The sequence below is a fragment of the Peromyscus leucopus genome, chromosome 13, assembly GCF_004664715.2.
Source record: "Peromyscus leucopus breed LL Stock chromosome 13, UCI_PerLeu_2.1, whole genome shotgun sequence".
NCBI classification, from domain to species: Eukaryota; Metazoa; Chordata; class Mammalia; order Rodentia; family Cricetidae; genus Peromyscus; species Peromyscus leucopus.
The window spans coordinates 8,019,678-8,035,627 of record NC_051074.1 but is presented as its reverse complement, the minus strand read 5'-3'; the positions used below and the strand labels follow the sequence as shown (position 1 = coordinate 8,035,627).

Below are 15,950 nucleotides of genomic sequence, written 5' to 3'. Positions count from 1 at the left end.
ACCTCCCCGCTCTAAGGTTGTTTTTAAGTCTCACACTCACTCTGAAACCCATCCATCCGCGTCAGCTCCTCAGAACTGAACACCTGTCTGCTTAGCTGAGTGCTAAGGAGGTGCACGCGCTGACGGCATCCCAGAGCAGTCCCTATAAAACTAGACTAGATGCGGCTCTCCCTTCCTCTCAGGTGGTCATCCTCATCCTCATCCTGGATGACCTGGACCATCCTGGGCAGGTCTTCCCTTCACTGCCTATCCTTAACATTCAATTGCTCACCACACAACACTGATGTTTTCACACTGTACCCAGTCTCTGTGCCAGTTTGACATTCTTGTATGTCTTGATGTTACATCAGATATTACAAGGGCACACATCATAGCCCCTTTTCATCATGTGCGAAGGGCTTGCATATGGTAACCATCCCTCAGGCTCCAGACTCCTCCAGTTTGGTGGTGTCCCACACGCTGCACAGCTGTTGGTGGGCTGTTGTTGAGCACCTAGAGACCTAAGAGTGTCTACAAACTTTTAGAACTCCCTGCTCAGCCAAGGCTTCCCCTGTTCTATAGTTGGTAGGAGGAAAGTGCTGGGATGCACAGTGCCACACGGGGTGTCACAGCAGCTGGGACTTGCCCCAGGAAGGGTCAGAGGCTAGCTAGCACTGTGCTTGCCTACAAGGATGAGCTTGACCTGGATCTGTGGCTCTCCCTGTCTCGCTGATCTTACAGGAGAGTGTGGGTGAGGTAAGTGCACCCCACAAAGGCTGAGGAGGTGGGACAGAGCAGTCAGGATGGCTAATGGGGGGGATTACCTCTCCATTCCCAGAGCCATGGACACAGGATGGCTTTCCACTTATTTAGAGCTGTCTTTCAGCAGTGCTTTGTAGTCCTCAGGACACAAGAATTGTGCATCTTTTGATTATTTTTGTGCTGCTAGCAATGCACGTACCAAGAAAGCCCTAGTGTTTATCAAATTGACTACTACTCTGTTCTACTCTTTAACATTGCTCTGGAATAGTCATTATTTCACTTGTTTATGTGTAGTGTACATGACAGCTTGGTGCTTTGTATATTGGCCAGTCATGCGTCTCGTAACACAGGGAAAGCATCACTGTCCTTAGCGGACCGATTCAAGCCAACAAGAGTCTTGCACATGTACTCACCAAGGGAATGAGCAGAACTGTTAAGGAACGGCACACTGCTTTGGGAAGGAAAGCTTCAAAGAGCATTCATCATGTTCTGCCCTCTCTGGTGGCTGTAAAAGTGAGCTGCATGTTTCTAACGATATTGTGGCGTTTCAGCTGTTCTAAATGAGAGATGCCACACCTCTGTTCTCACTGAGGTCTGTGACATCTTCAGGTTTGCCAAAGCCTTTGCCTCTCCTTTTTTCTTTTGCCAGTTTTGTTATGTTCGTGGAGAGTGGTCTCAGAAGGTCTTTGCCCATGAATAATGTTGAGCATTCTTTCAGGTGCTTATTGGTATCTCCTTATCTGCTAAAATGCCTACTTAGCTGGATGTGGTAGCAAGCAACTGTAGTTGTAGTCACATCTATTCTGGTTGTCACTTAGTGTATCTTCCCCCGCCCCCCAGCTGAGGACTGAACCCAGGGCCTTGCTAGGCAAGCACTCTACCACTGAGCTAAATCCCCAACCCCTTAGTGTATCTTCTTATGTGGCTGCTATGGGTATTATAATACACACATGTGAATGAAGTCTGCTAGTACCAACATTAAAAACATTTATTTTTTAAATTATGTGTATATGTGCATAGGTGTGGATACATGAGTACAGTTGTTGATGTATTCCAGAGAAGGGCTTTGCATCCCCTGGAGTTACAGGTGTTTGTGAGTCACCCACAAGTGCTAGGAACTGAACTTGGGTCTTCCAGAAGCAGTTCATGTTCTTAGCTGCTGAGCCAACTCTCTCTAGTTCCCTAGCACCAACATTTTACCATTTTTGATAGAGTAAAGGAATCATTTCTAAATTTCCTTTCCTTTGCCTTTTGGGGGGCACAGGTGGGAGTCCTAGAGATGAATCCTAGTGCCTCACACATGCTAGGTTGAGTGCTGCATTCCCATCCCTTCCTCCCTTTTTTAATTCTCAAGTATTCACATTTGTCTTCTCCTACTCCTCCTGTTCCCCCACCCACGGCCTTTCAGAATCTCTATGCTTGGGTACCAAATGGGTAATTTCTACTTAACCACCATCTATGACTTCTAAAGGCTCCCTGTTTTTCAAGAACTTTGGTTTTACTTAGTTCTTGAGGCTCATTATGTAGCCCTGGCAGTCTAAGGACTTGTAGAGATCCACCTGCCTGTCTCCTGAGTGCTAGGATGGAAGGCGTGCCCCACTGTACCTGTATTGAAGGTTTTAGTCAACCTTTACAAATAGGTGACTAATTCTGTTTTATATCATCTGAAGAATCAAGCTGGCTTTGCATTTTGTTTCCAGAAACAAGATTTAGCTGAATATACACTTGGCCATACGTTCCTTTGAGCATTTAATATCATGCATCTTCCTTCTGGCCTGTGTGGTTTCTGAAGAAACCAGCTGTTACTCAAGTTGGTGTCCCCTATAGGCAATGCCCATTTTCTCTCAGGCTCTATGATATTATTACAAGCTTTTGGGAGTCAGGGAATGGGATGTGGCAGTTTGGAAGTTGCTGGCCCCCATAAGCTCACAGGGAGTGGCACTATTAGGAGGTGTGGCTTTGTTGGAGTAGGTATGGCCTTGATGGAGGAAATGTGTCACTGTGGGGGCGGGCTTTAGGTTTCCTATGCTCAGGATACCACAGTTTGTCAGTTGACTTCCTGTTACCTGCAAGATGTAGGACTCTCAGCTACTCCAGCATGTTTGCCTGCATGGCATAATGCTCCCTGTCATGATAATGGACTGAACCTCTGAAACTGTAAGCAAGCCACCTCAATTAAATGTTTTCTAAGAGTTGCTGTGCTGATGGTGTATCTCTCCACAATAATAAAAACCTTAACTATGACAGAAGGCTTTTGAGGTTCTTGGACATATGTTGTCTTAGGAGACTGGGACCTTAAACTTGGGTTTCAGCTCAGCAGCACAGGTGCCGTGGTAGTGCTGGAGTTGGCTCTGGCCAGTCTCAGGCTGGCTGCCTGGTCTGTCTCTCCCGGGAGAGGAACTTTAGGTCTGCATGATGGGCAGAAAGCGCTATGCCTGGCTGGGAAGTCACTCTGGAGGGCTCCTCTCTATCCCTCTCCAGCAGTACCTGAATTTGTTTGAGACTGCTGTTTAAGATAGTAGTAATTTCTTTTTCTTTTCTTTTTTCTTTTTGAGACAGGGTTTCTCTGTGTAGTTTTGGTGCCTGTCCTGGATCTCGCTCTGTAGACCAGGCTGGCCTTGAACTCACAGAGATCTGGCTCTGCCTCCCAAGTGCTGGGATTAAAGGCGTGCGCCACCAACACCGGCATAGTAGTAAATTTCTTTTACAGGACAGTTTTGTAGCCAGCCTGGTGCCTTGTATCAGCAGGCTTGGTGGCTTGTGGCATGGTGTGGATGTTGGTTTTTTAAATTACGCTGTTGGAGCACTTGCTTGCATGTGCACCATGGCACACTTGCCAGCCAGATGATTCCCTCCTCCCAAGAGGTCATCGGGTTTGGCATGTGCCTTCACGTGCTCATCCATCTTGTCAACATTTCTGGGCAAGGCCTGCATAGCATTTAGATTCATTTTCCCATTGCTGAGCAAGTTAGTGGCCACTAACCTCTGCCCAGTGTGCTCAATGGCAAGGCTTTTCTACTCCATGAGCTCATGAAAACATGGCCTTTTCCTGGGCCTGTGTGAACTCCAGGGGCTTATTCTCTGCTCTTCCTGGCTAGTTCTTTCCCAGCTTCAATGATCTCAGGGACAGATGAGATAGAAACAGCTTGGGCCAAATGGCCCTCTGGGTGGGCTGGGCTTGTCCTCTGAAGTCTGTATAGTGTGGGCTCTGCTCTGAGTTCCACAACCTAAGACTCAGTACCTACTGAGTCTCACTTTAGGGTACTGTACTGTCACACTGTCTGGCAATTTGTGTGTCATGGTCAGGTATGTGCTTGGCTTGGCCATCCAGTCCATCCAGTCGGTTTCTCCTCCAGCTACTGGGCTGGCATCCTGTCTTTTCTGCAACCTCCATCCTGAGGGCCTGATTTGTCTCCACGTCACTGATCCCACCCTTAACATTGTGGGCGTCATTATAGCTTGCTTCTCCACTGTCTTTCACTTTAGCCTAGTTTCCCCTGACATTTTTGGTCTGAGTCAATGTTATTTGCTGGGGGTTTAAATGTTTTCAGCCCTACACTTCACTTCTATTCACACTGATGGGTAACTCTGAGCCTCTGGGATGAGATTTTCTGTTGTTCTTTTCCTAGGCTCCTCACTCAGGCAAAGCAAACTGCATAGACCAGACTAGCTCCCTGCCTGGTTAGCCAGGGAACCCAGCTTCTGGACAATTCCTGGGGCAACTGCTCTGGTACACACTCCATATTCTCTACTTTGCTCAAAAGTGAAGAGCCACACTATAACCTGCCCAAGTTATTGCAAATGGCCAAGATCTGTTGGCTCAAGCACTCACCTGCTCCTAGAGAGACAGGAACACACACAACGTCAAGTGGCATTCCCACCCTGATGCCTGGAAAGATGGAGGTCCCCACAAGTATCTAACTTTGTGGCATGTGAGAGCAGCAAGAGCACTTAAGAACGTGTGAACTGAATCTGAACAGAGCCCCAAGAGGAAAAGCAGAGACTTGACTAATAGAGGAGGTGTCGTCTCCGGACACGAAGGTACTATTTGGAGGCCAGGGTCCTCAGTGGCTGTTCCCTGTAAGGCTGGCACAGTGGACAGAAGCCCAATTACAATGGACTCTGGATGCCAGGTACAGGGGCCTTATTTTGAAGGCCAGCGCAGCAGAAGCTTTGGGGCAGCCAAGGGTGTTTTAGAACCTTTCCTACAGAAGGTGAAAAGAATGTGGGAAGACTGTTCCAGTACCCAATGTTTTGCCATGGCCTGGGCATCAGGCTTGTTCTTTCAGTCTACCAACACACCACCATAACCAGTCTGACATGCCCACACTGAGGGCAACGGGACCCATGGAATTACTGGACCTTGGCCTATGTCCCTGGTCCATCTAGCACACCTTACCAGTCCTTCCAGGGACACGGCTAGTGTGAGGCAAAGCTTCTGGAAAGGGAACAGGCTTTTCACCACGGTTCTGCCCAACATGGACCCTCAATTCCCATTGTTTGGGAAGGAAGGGCATGGGATTATTAGAACTGGGGTTCTCTCTCTAAAGAGCAATGTTTGCAAACACAAATGGCTGGCTTGATACCACATTTGCCAACATCATGAGCTGCATGTGAGGCGTGGCAAGGAAGCACAACGAAGATGGAAAGAAGGCATTAAAACTCAGTGGCAACTGCAGCACCCGGCCAAGCCTAGGCCTGCCGGAGTCCACTGCTTAGCGATGCAGCATCGGCTGTCAGCCACAGGCCAAATCCTTAAGATCAACTCACCTCCCCTCCTCTCTTTCTGAACAGGTACCTGCCTGGCAAGTGCAGGGCAGGCACTGCTGTTCCCAATGGTCTCGACAAGCTAAAAACCTAGGGGAGTTTTTGTAAAAACTCTAGCTCAGGAAATTTGAAAATGAGAGCAAATGAGTCCAAAGCTGAGATTTGAGAGGATTCAAGTCTTTATGCCACTCAACATGTACAAACATATTCGTAACAGAGGCCTCCACCATGTGCTTTCCAAGCGTACTTCTTTCAAGAAGCACGGACAGGCAGTGTGGCCTCCTGCATCAGCCCCTGTGCTGCCCAGTGTGTGATGCAGGGCATGGGAGGAGGGGCCACAGGCTCTCCTTGGCAAAGTCGTCTTTGGTAAAAGTATTCCTAGCCATGTTACCACACTAAGCACATTTAGAATAGTGGAACTGTAGCAACCGGAATCTCTGAAATGGGATATTTGTAAGGAGGTGAAGGGGCAATCACCTCGAGACAGACAGTGAGGAAGGGCCTACTAGAGACTGCGGCTGCTGGCTTATAGCCTTCTATTGTTTTAAAACTTAACTTTCTTAATGTGTGTGAGCATGTGCCACAAGACATGTGGAGATCAGAGGACAACTCTGTGGAGTCACTTTTGCATGGGTTCCGAGGATGAAACTAAGGTCACCAGGCTTGTGCACAAGCACCTTTACCACTGAACTGTCTTGCCAGCCCATTAGTGGTATTTTTACAATAAAAATTCTGCTGGGCTGGGCGGTGGTGGTGCACACCTTTAGTCCCAGCACTCAGGAGGCAGAGCCAGGCGGATCTTTGTGAGTTCGAGGTCAGCCTGGTCTACAGAGCAAGATTCAGAACAGGCACCAAAACTACACAGGAAAACAGTCTTGAAAAACCAAAAAAAGAAAAAAAAATCGCTGGGTTGTCAGCAAAAACCCTGATGTCAGGCTGGAGAGATGGCGCAGGGGTTAAAAGCACAGACGGCCGCTCTTCCAGAGGTCCTGGGTTCAATTCCCAGCAAACTCATGGTGGCTCACAGCCATCTGCAATGGGATCTGATTCCTTCTTCTGGCAAGCAGGAATCTATGCAGACAGAGCACTCATAATACTTAAAATACATAAATAAATAAATCTAAACAAATACCAACAAACCCCACCCTGCTGTCCACAGCAACCGCAGTGATTTTGAAGTTCAACTAAAGGTTAACCAGAACATAACCCATCAGATTTCACAGGGGAGGAGATACAAGGTGTGGCTTTAGGTCACTCTGAGAGCTTTCATGGCAGTGCATTTACAGAAGCGAGGAGTCAGGGTACAACGGTGGTGCACCCTGGGAAGAAGGTCCACAGAGCTTCTCTACAGCACTGACTGCTCTTGCCAGAGTGTACCTTGCTGACTGTTCAGCAGCAACTGCACGGTGTCTGTAAGGTTCTCAGTGCTTGAATATGGTGAAAAAGGAGGTCACCCACCACTCAAGACCCTGCACCTTGGGATCTGCTCACACGCTCCCTAAACAGTGGGTAAAAAACCAAGATGAGCTGGGTGTTGTGGCACCCCATCCCAGAACTTAGGAGACCGAGGCAGAAGGCCAGCCTGGACCACACAAAACAAACAGAAAGCAGAGCAAGCGAATGGGCAAGAGCAGGACTGGGAGGAAGAGCACAGCAGAGTACAACCAAGACCTGGACTCGCCTAATGGTGCTCCTGCCCCGGCTCCTAGAAAGACTGCAAAAGGAAGTGACCTGTTGGCGTGGGGTGAGAGGCCCACCCACAGTGTTTCCTTCTCCAAGCTCTGGAGAACATATAAGTGACACCCAAGTCTAAGCAGGAGGCTCCAGAGCAGAGCCAAGACCCAGGAGGAAGAGGTTGACAGCCACAGTGTATTCAGGCTGCCCGAGAGCTTCCCTTCCCCAGGTCAGACCACTCCTACCAGTTTCCATAGCAGGCTGACCCAGCCTCTTCACAAGCTTGGGGATTACACTTCTCGGCAGAACTAAACTTACCAGCTTGGTTGAGGTCACAAGGACTAGTTAGAATGTTACTTTGGCCAGGGTGGGGAAATGAAGAAGCTAGCAGTCTGTGGCAGGTCAGGCACAGTGCTGCTCACTGTGAGAGGTGAGGCGAAGGGTCTGTGGGCTGGGGAGAGAACTATTTCTAAAGGATCTCCACTAACAGAACGAGACAGTATGGGCTATCTGACAGGAAAGGCCCTGTCACAGGGACCTGCCTCTAATGAAATGCTACTGTGTAATGCCCTGAGGTAGCACCATTGTCAGCACAGCCTGAGCCGGCGGGCTGGTTTCCCACACTGAGCACACATGTGCTCTTCCACTGAAACATCTTGTGAGGAAGTCCTATCTTTGATGCTAGCACTGTCCGTCAGTCACCTTGATCAGCTGGGCACCAAGAGTGCCTGGCTGCTGAGTACCCAGTGACACCAACAGTGGCAGAGGATAAAGTCTCCAGGCTCTTGGGCAAGTCCTGGATTACTGGGGTCCCACCATTCACTCTGTCGGCCCCATCCTTCCTGCCCTGTTCATACAGGTATATGGCCTTTCAGATGAGGTCACCCCTTGTGGCTAACTAGTCCACTTCCTGCTACCAAGTGGGAAGCAAGCCTGACCTTGCAAAGCACACTAAACCCCGAGTATGACAGGCAGGAGACTGGCAGTTAAGTGTGGATGCTAGGCAGGCAGTGAATGCAACCAGACATGCATTTATTTTGCATTAGATTGCACTGGTTTAAATGTCTAAAGTTGGACTAAACCCACCAGTCTCTCTGCAGGCCTGACTCTGAAGTGCTCTACCCTGACTGAGCATGGCATCTGCTGCTGCTGCCTAGTCTATTCAGGCTTGGAACCACTGGCAAGTCAGAAGACAGTCACAGTGCAGTCTTGGCAGCACCAGAGACTGAGCTGATTCCCCAGGCATTTCCTCTTGCTGGACCGCAAAGATAGAGCTCGGTTAAGGAAGCCCCGGCTCACGCTATGACAACTGCGGAATCAGCCACCACCCTTGCTTAGGAAGCCCAGCCTGCTGTGTCTGGGTAGCATGTGAGAGATGCCTTCCTGCCTTTGGTTTTGATCATTCAGGTCTAGGTTCTAAGTCTCCAAAACATCCCTGCCACATGTGGACAGCAGGAAGAGCTGCTGTCTAGGAGCCTGATTCCTGCTGCATCTGGAGAAAATGAGTAATGTGCCTTTCATGGTCTCTTTGTATTTCTCTTCAAGAGTTGCTTGACCCAGTATCTTTGTGTCTGCTCTATACAATGAAAATACAAACTAAATGAGAATAGAAAAAATAATTAAAGCATCAAATTGTACAAATTACAAATCTGTTCCAAAATATACTTACATTAAATAAAATACGCATTTCAGTAAGATCTACAGTGAATGACTATGCATTCTGGGAAGCTTCACATCTAGGCAGGGCCAACATTCGTGGAAGAAGCTAAGAGAATGTGCATCCAATCACAGTTTATAGCGGGTTCTTATTGCCAATCTGCCAGTCACACGGAACGTGCCATTACATCACTTGTGCAGGACACCGGTTTTGTTGGGGGAGGGGAAGCAAGCGCTATCCTCAGTGGTGAGTTCATTACAACTTCGGAGGAATCCCACAGCCTAGACAGTAGAGTTTCAGTAAACATGTTAAGGGAAGCAGACAACGCTCTTGAGGCCCAGACACACTTTCTTGCTGTATTGTGTAGTCAGGATGATGGTCTTCTTCAGGACAACATGGCCGCAAGACTGGGACAATCCCAAGGGGCTGACAGGGAGTATGAGGATGGGGAGGTGGGCTACCTCGAGCTGTTTCACATCAGAGACAACTGTGACAGAGTCCTCAGACCTGTAATCTCTCCTCTTATCATCTGGCATAGCGTTTGATGTATTCATCCACTTTGTCCCGAAAATCCTCCTGTGGGGGAGAGGTTACAGCAGAGAACAGTAAGAGAGCTAAGGGACACTTCAGGAACACGGCAAATGTCCCCAAAGTGAAGGACCCTGTGGAGAAGCCTGGCTTCATGTCACCAATGATGCCAGCTCTCCATGATCCTAGTGCAAACTGTGCAGGGGAGGGTGTGGCGGGGAAGAGCACAGCAGAGGCCAGGTGAGAGGAAATCCTAAGAGCAACTCACCCCACACCCTCAGTTGTGCCAACAGGACCATCAAGTCTGGGAAAGCATGTTCGTGGTCCCAATGCCAACACTCTTCTGCAGTAGTATGAGCTACACAGCTACTCTTGCTGGGAGTCCCTGCTGGTCAGAGGTTGGGTCTAACATGGTCTGGCAGCTCTCTGAGCTGGCACCATGGACAACTACTTCCCACTGGCAGAAGGCGCCCTGTTCTCTACCTGACCTTATTTGGAGACTGTCTCTAGGCCCAGATGCCTGACTTATCTCTAGTGTGACCCCCGGACGGATACAATTCCCTGCAGAAGCCTTCCCTGCTCATAAGTCAATTAGACATTGTGCTAGGAGCATCACACTAGGACCGTGCTTCTGAGAGGAGCATGCTGTTTAATGCAAATTAGGGGACTCCCAACTACTGTCTCCAATCCTATATATGCCCTACACTCTGGAATAAAGGTGCGCTGATTCACTGAAGCCACCTCCAGAGGGCTATCTCTGTCGTACTCACAGGCTGGACAAGGCTCTGCTGGCCACCACTGCCTCCTTTGCCCCCATGGCCCAGTGACCAATGGACCATGGGGGAGGAGGGGACCCACTCTTTGACAGACCTTTGCTTCTAGATCCATCTTCCCAGAGTAACTTCCCAGGGCCTTGCTGTCCACTAAACGTGTTTACCTTCACAGTCCCACCCTCCCTCCACCCACCATACCTGGAGGAAAGGCAAGTGGGCCACAGAGCTTGCCATTCTCTCGTGTCAAGAAACCATGGCCCCTGGAGCTCCTCAGATGACAAAACACAGCAAAGACCCAAGGACTCACTCACCCAGGTCAGTCTGTGTGGGAAAGCCTTCTGAGATCTGGGCCACTACCTAGTCTGTTTCACTAGTCTGCTCTCTCAAGGTTAGAAGCCAAATCCCACGGCCCCGAAGCTCCCGTCAGCTTCCCCTGACAACTCAGCTATAGGCCACTGCTGTCCCCACCGCACAGCTATAAGCTTTGTTCCCGAGTAAGTCCTGGGGCAGGGAGGGCTCCCCTGCTTGTTCCCCACAGCACTGAGCAGGATAAAGGCGAAGGCTTGCACACGCTGAGGGGCTGCTGAGCTCTCTTCAATGTGTGCCTACCTACAACTGCCTCTCTGCAATGGGGCCCCACCTGACCAGCTGTGTCACGCCCCCCTGCTCAATGCTGGACTGGCAAAGTTACTCTTTCAAGGCCAGGCATGTTCTCAGTTGGAACACTCTGGTAAGGTCAGGGACTTAGTTCCAGTCAAGTGGTGATCTGACTCTAGGTGACTCTGCTGCCGCCTCTCCACATCTGTGCTGTGCAGAAGTTCCCATACTGGCCGTTCACTCAAGATTTGGGGAGGGCTGTGCAGAAACTCCAAAATGTCTTCAAGATCACTTCTAGTTTCCAGAGCTGAGCAATACTGTGAGCTCACCAGGAATTATCACAGAGGCTTAGAATGTGAAATGGGAGTTCATCCTAACCATGCCCATCCTTAACTCAGGACAAGACTTTTCCTCCGTCTTGGCCCCTTCTGTTCTGTTCATTTTGGGGCAAATCCAGTGCCAGGCCCACAGGAGGCTTCCTACTGTAGTTCCTGCTGCCTCTAACTTCCTCTTTCATTTTTAAGAACACAAGACTTTAGAATGAAGACCATGGATGCTGGAGCCTAAGACTGTAGCCCCACTGACAAATTAAAGTAGGTATAACTAGTTGGAGGAGGTAATAAAGTGAGGATACACAATAAATAGCCACACTGGTCATCAAAGGATCAGATAGCCTTCCTAGCCAGGAATGGCAACATGTGTCTATGGTCTCAACTAGTTTAGAAGTTGAAGAATGTGGATATTTTCAGTTTAGGACTTAAGGCCATCCTGGCAAGACCTCATTTCAAATAAAAGGAGATGGGGATTTAGGAATATTTGGCTAGAATGCACAAGTCCCCAGATTCAGCCCCTAACAATACAAAATGAATTCAGTCAGGTGTGGTGGTACACGCCTTTAGTCCCAGCACTCAGGAGGCAGAGGCAGTGGATCTTTGAGTGTGAGGCCAGCTTGGTCTACAGAGAGTTCTGGGCCAGCCAGGGCTACATAGTGAGACCCTACCTCAAGTAATTAAATAAATTAAAAATAGGGGGAGCCTTAAGAGGCTGCTTGAGGACGGACAACTCAAGCTACCTCAGCCTAGGTCACGCTAGAAGCTTCTGTACATTCCTGCTCAGGATACACAGGACTGTTTCTGGTCCTCTGTAGAAATCCTTTGTGCAGTCATTCCAGGAACCTTTCCCTAACAGTGCTCTGTCCCTTGTCTTTCCTGAGGTTTTGATGCTCCCATTCATGAACCCATACATCGACCCACTGTGCGGTGACGGCAACTCTATCAGCTTGGTACACATATACAGGCTCCTTCCTTCTTAGGGGCCCGGGTATTTGATTAACAGGCTTTTTTATTAGAAGCACCTCACACCCATCTGAAGGAGTTAAGACAGAAACAGTGTCTGATGTACAAAACAAAGCTCTGTCCTTACATATGCAAACAACTAGCAACAGAGCCAGGCCCTTAGCAGGCACATCAGAAAAAAAATTTTAAATACAATCTGAGAACGGCTCAAAGAGGTCCAAAGCAAGCGCACTGCCACCCGTGATCTACCAAGAAGCTTAGAAAGGCGAGGGCAGCAGCGGCCTTCTCAGGCAGTGTGCAGTGAAGTACACCAACCTATACAGGCATGGACTTGTGCCCTGTTGAGTCTCAAAGATAAACAAGCAGCCCACTATTCAAATTAAGCACACACACACAGCATCTTTGATCCAGCCATCTGGCTACAGGACTGAACCAAATACCAGCATATTTCAGGATGTGTTTACTGACTTGTTGCTTACAGCAGGGAAACATCCTGTGGGGGAAAAGAGCCCAGGAAGGAGTTTATGATCTGATCAGAGAAAAAAAAAAAATAAGGAAGATTAAGTGTAACTGACAAGAGTCCATTATTTTGGGTAAAGGCAAACGCGTGTGTGGCAAGAGGCAGGTGGCCTGATGTGACCTTTCTGTATCTTTCCTCTGTATCCCTCACCATTGTGGCAGGGTTTGTTGTTTTGTTTTGCAAGTCCTCTACCACAAAGTTCTACCCCAGCTCTACCTTACTGCTAATGACGTAATGAGCCTGTTCTATTACTCATACTGATATTTTATTACAGTTTTATCTGCAATAAAAGCCACTTTCACTATGAGCAAAGCGCACATTTACTGTGACATAAATAAACTGCTTTAAATGGCTGCCCCACATCCACCACTTCAGTTCTCACTTACCCAGTTGAGACTCTTTTGATCTTATGTGTCTACCTAGAAGCAGCCCGTTTGCCAGCTCACCTTGTCTCGTAAATGATGTTCTGCAGCTTCAATATTCAGTGGATCATCAAAATTCAAAAGATCCTGAAGAAGAGAACAACTCATGAGTGTGGGGAAGAAGCTGCTTTCCCACTGTAGCAACCCTTCAGTCTACAACGAGCCTCAGGGAGTCAGTGACTGGCACAGCAGCCTAGAGAGCGTCCAAGCACTCCCAAGTCCCTCACTGCAGAGTGCTGAGCAGGGGGTGCCTTTCAAACTGGTGAATGACAGCTGAGTAAAAGTCAAGGGTATGCCTATACACGACTATCCCCACTCTGGGGAAACTGGAGAAGATACCAATCCCATTAATTTGATGTTATCTGATAACTGGTAAAGGACCACTGTTCTCTTTAAAAGACCTTTTTTTTAAAAAAATTTTATGTATATGAGTATTTTGCCTGCATGTATGAAGATGAAGTGTGTAAGTGTGCATGCGTGCGTGCGTGCGTGCGTGTGTGTGTGTGTGTGTGTGTGTGTGTGTGTATACACTTGTGGAAGCCAGAGGAAGGTGTGTGTGTGTATGTGTGTGTGTGTGTGTGTGTGTGTGTGTGTGTGTATACACTTGTGGAAGCCAGAGGAAGGCACTGAATTCCCTGGAACTAGTTATAGAAAGTTGTGAGCTGCCGTGAGGGTGCTAGAAATAGAACCTGGGTCTCTGGAAGAGCAGCCAGTGTTTTTAACCGATGAATCATCTCTCTAGCCTTGAACAATCATTCTTACAATGAGGTTCTTCAAACAGAAGGGTCTATTCTTTGTGTGTGAACACACACAGGCAGGTTCTTTCTTAGCCTAATTATTGAGTTCCAGGTCCCAGTGAGAAACTATCTGAAAAAAGCAAGGTGGAAGGCTCCTGAGAAGTAACACCTGAGGTTGACCCCTGGCCTCTAGACATACCTATTCCCCACATGTATCCCCACACGAAGTGGTTGTAACCCCAGAGCCTTGGCCTAATTAAAAATCTCCCTAGCAGTGGGGTTTTTCACTGTCTTAAAAGGGTTTATTTATCTTTATGTGTTGGGGTGTTTTGCCCGTCTGTGTCTGTGCACTGCATGTGTGTCTGGTGTCCACAGAGGCCAAAAGAGGGTGTTGAATCCTGTTATGTCACCGAAGAAGCCAAGGCCCACATCAAAATGATTGAGCACACTGGAAAAAACATCCGAGTGGTGGAATCCAGGTCTGACCCAAAGGTTGTGGTTTCAAAGAGACAAGGAGAACCTGAAATGTCTGCAAATGCTGGCTTCCCTGGAGGTGTGTGCTGCCCAGAAACACCACAACCCTGGGCAGGGCCTCACAGGTTAGTGGAAGTTCTACTGTTTTTCCTTTTGTTGATGATTAAAATCAAGCATGTTACACCACAGATGACAGGAGGAGAGCAAATATGCTCATAAGGCAGAAAATCTCCAAATACGTCACCCTAAGGCCCCCTAAGTTCCTGCGTCAGCCACAGTGCAAAATCTGGTCATCAAATGGAAAGGAGGATGGCTTCTAAGACCCCGTGCTTTTTAAGCTTGTGTTTCAAACCAGCAGCCAGAAAACCAAGAAAAGGGAGGAGTAATATACTTACAGTAAATAAAGAGTTTAATCCCCAAACAACATCCTGAAAGAAGCAAGAACAATTATCAGGCTCCTATCCACTAAGTGTTTTAAACATGTAACCAAGAAATATGCACCATAGTGCTTTTCTCAAGACAGAAAACAGGAACCCTTTCTTCGAGTCTAACCTCTGACCACCTTTGAAACTGCCTTCCATGTTAAGACAGATGCAGGGACCATGAGCCATGGGCCACATGTGGAGCCATGTCCCATCTCCTGTTACAGACTGGACTTCTGGAATTTCCCTTCAAAACAAAGCCTGCTGCTTTGTAACAGTACTGCCCCTGGGGGTTCAGTGATAAACTACTCCACTACATCTTCTTAATCTTCTCTAGTTACTTCAAGAATTAGGGGAGACTTTGCACTTCTGAGATCACTAATTCCCACTACAATAGCACTAAAAACATTATCTGTGTTCACAGATCTGATCTTCAGATGGGAACCATGGCGATCACAGACTCCTTCTCTACCTGATTCTTCAACTCCAAAGTCTTGTTCTTTTAAGCTGATTCTCAGATATTGATTCCCATAGTATCTGCTAAATATATATATATATTACTGTTCCCTGCTTTCTCCCACCTATCTGTTTTGGCACATCTGACCTTCTGGTGTGAGTTGGCTAGTGACTGGCACTGGAGGTGAAGATAAGCATTAAGCCTGAAAAAAGGGGCTAGACATCTGAGCTGACAGCAGGCCACTGCCCCAAGCAGCAGAGACACTGCAGAGGAAATGGCAGCCATCCCAGAGACTTGCAGAAGGAACAGATGTCATGAGGAGGGCTGGAGGAGACTTCTTTCTGGGTAATGGGACAATCCTAAGGACAGGACATGGGGAAAGGCTGGGTGGTCCATGTGTCAGACAACAGTTTGGGAGGAACAGGATATAATTGTATTAAGTCTACACATTCTGACATGGGATCAGGGTCAAATTTTTTCCCTGTACTTTTCTCCCTTGTGGAGCCTATCCAGTAATAATCTACCCATCGCTTCACAATCCTTCTGACTCAGGAAGTAACCTACACACTTTGTAGCTCTTCCAGATACCCAGAAAGACTAAAGATAGGCCCATTGAATGAACAAGACCACTAGGCTTTCTCTTGTGGTTTGACTCTTGAATACCACAGGGCTGGTCAACAAGGACTCTGATCCAGTTAGAACTGGCTAAGCAATACTTGGTGGAGCAGACCCAGAAGGTGTGTGGTTGGGAACAAGGGTGCAATTCTTCCAGGAGGCTGCCTGCCTGAGGACTACAGAAGGAACAAATGCTACCTCTCACCTTTAATGTCCTAGTGGGCGCCCAGCCAGTGCCATCAATTGAATGTTCTCTTAGTAAACTGCAAGA

The 15,950-nt window shown here is 48.1% G+C and overlaps 1 protein-coding gene across 6 annotated transcripts in view; it reads right to left on the bottom strand.

The window, feature by feature from the left end:
- Positions 1–8,783: 8,783 nt before the first annotated feature.
- The window catches only part of Ube2f (ubiquitin conjugating enzyme E2 F (putative)), a 55,635-nt gene continuing 48,468 nt past the window's right edge, over positions 8,784–15,950 (bottom strand). For 5 of the 6 annotated variants that reach the window (XM_028880361.2, XM_028880363.2, XM_028880364.2 and 2 more), the window contains 4 exons: positions 15,885–15,942; positions 14,581–14,613; positions 12,999–13,061; positions 8,784–9,415 (listed from right to left, as the gene is read on the bottom strand). In XM_028880361.2, the coding sequence (XP_028736194.1) occupies positions 9,365–9,415; positions 12,999–13,061; positions 14,581–14,613; positions 15,885–15,942 (205 nt within the window). In that variant the 3' untranslated portion in view covers positions 8,784–9,364. Of the gene's footprint in view, positions 9,416–12,938; positions 13,062–14,580; positions 14,614–15,884; positions 15,943–15,950 lie in introns of all 6 variants that reach the window. The other variant, XM_028880365.2, reaches the window with a different exon arrangement.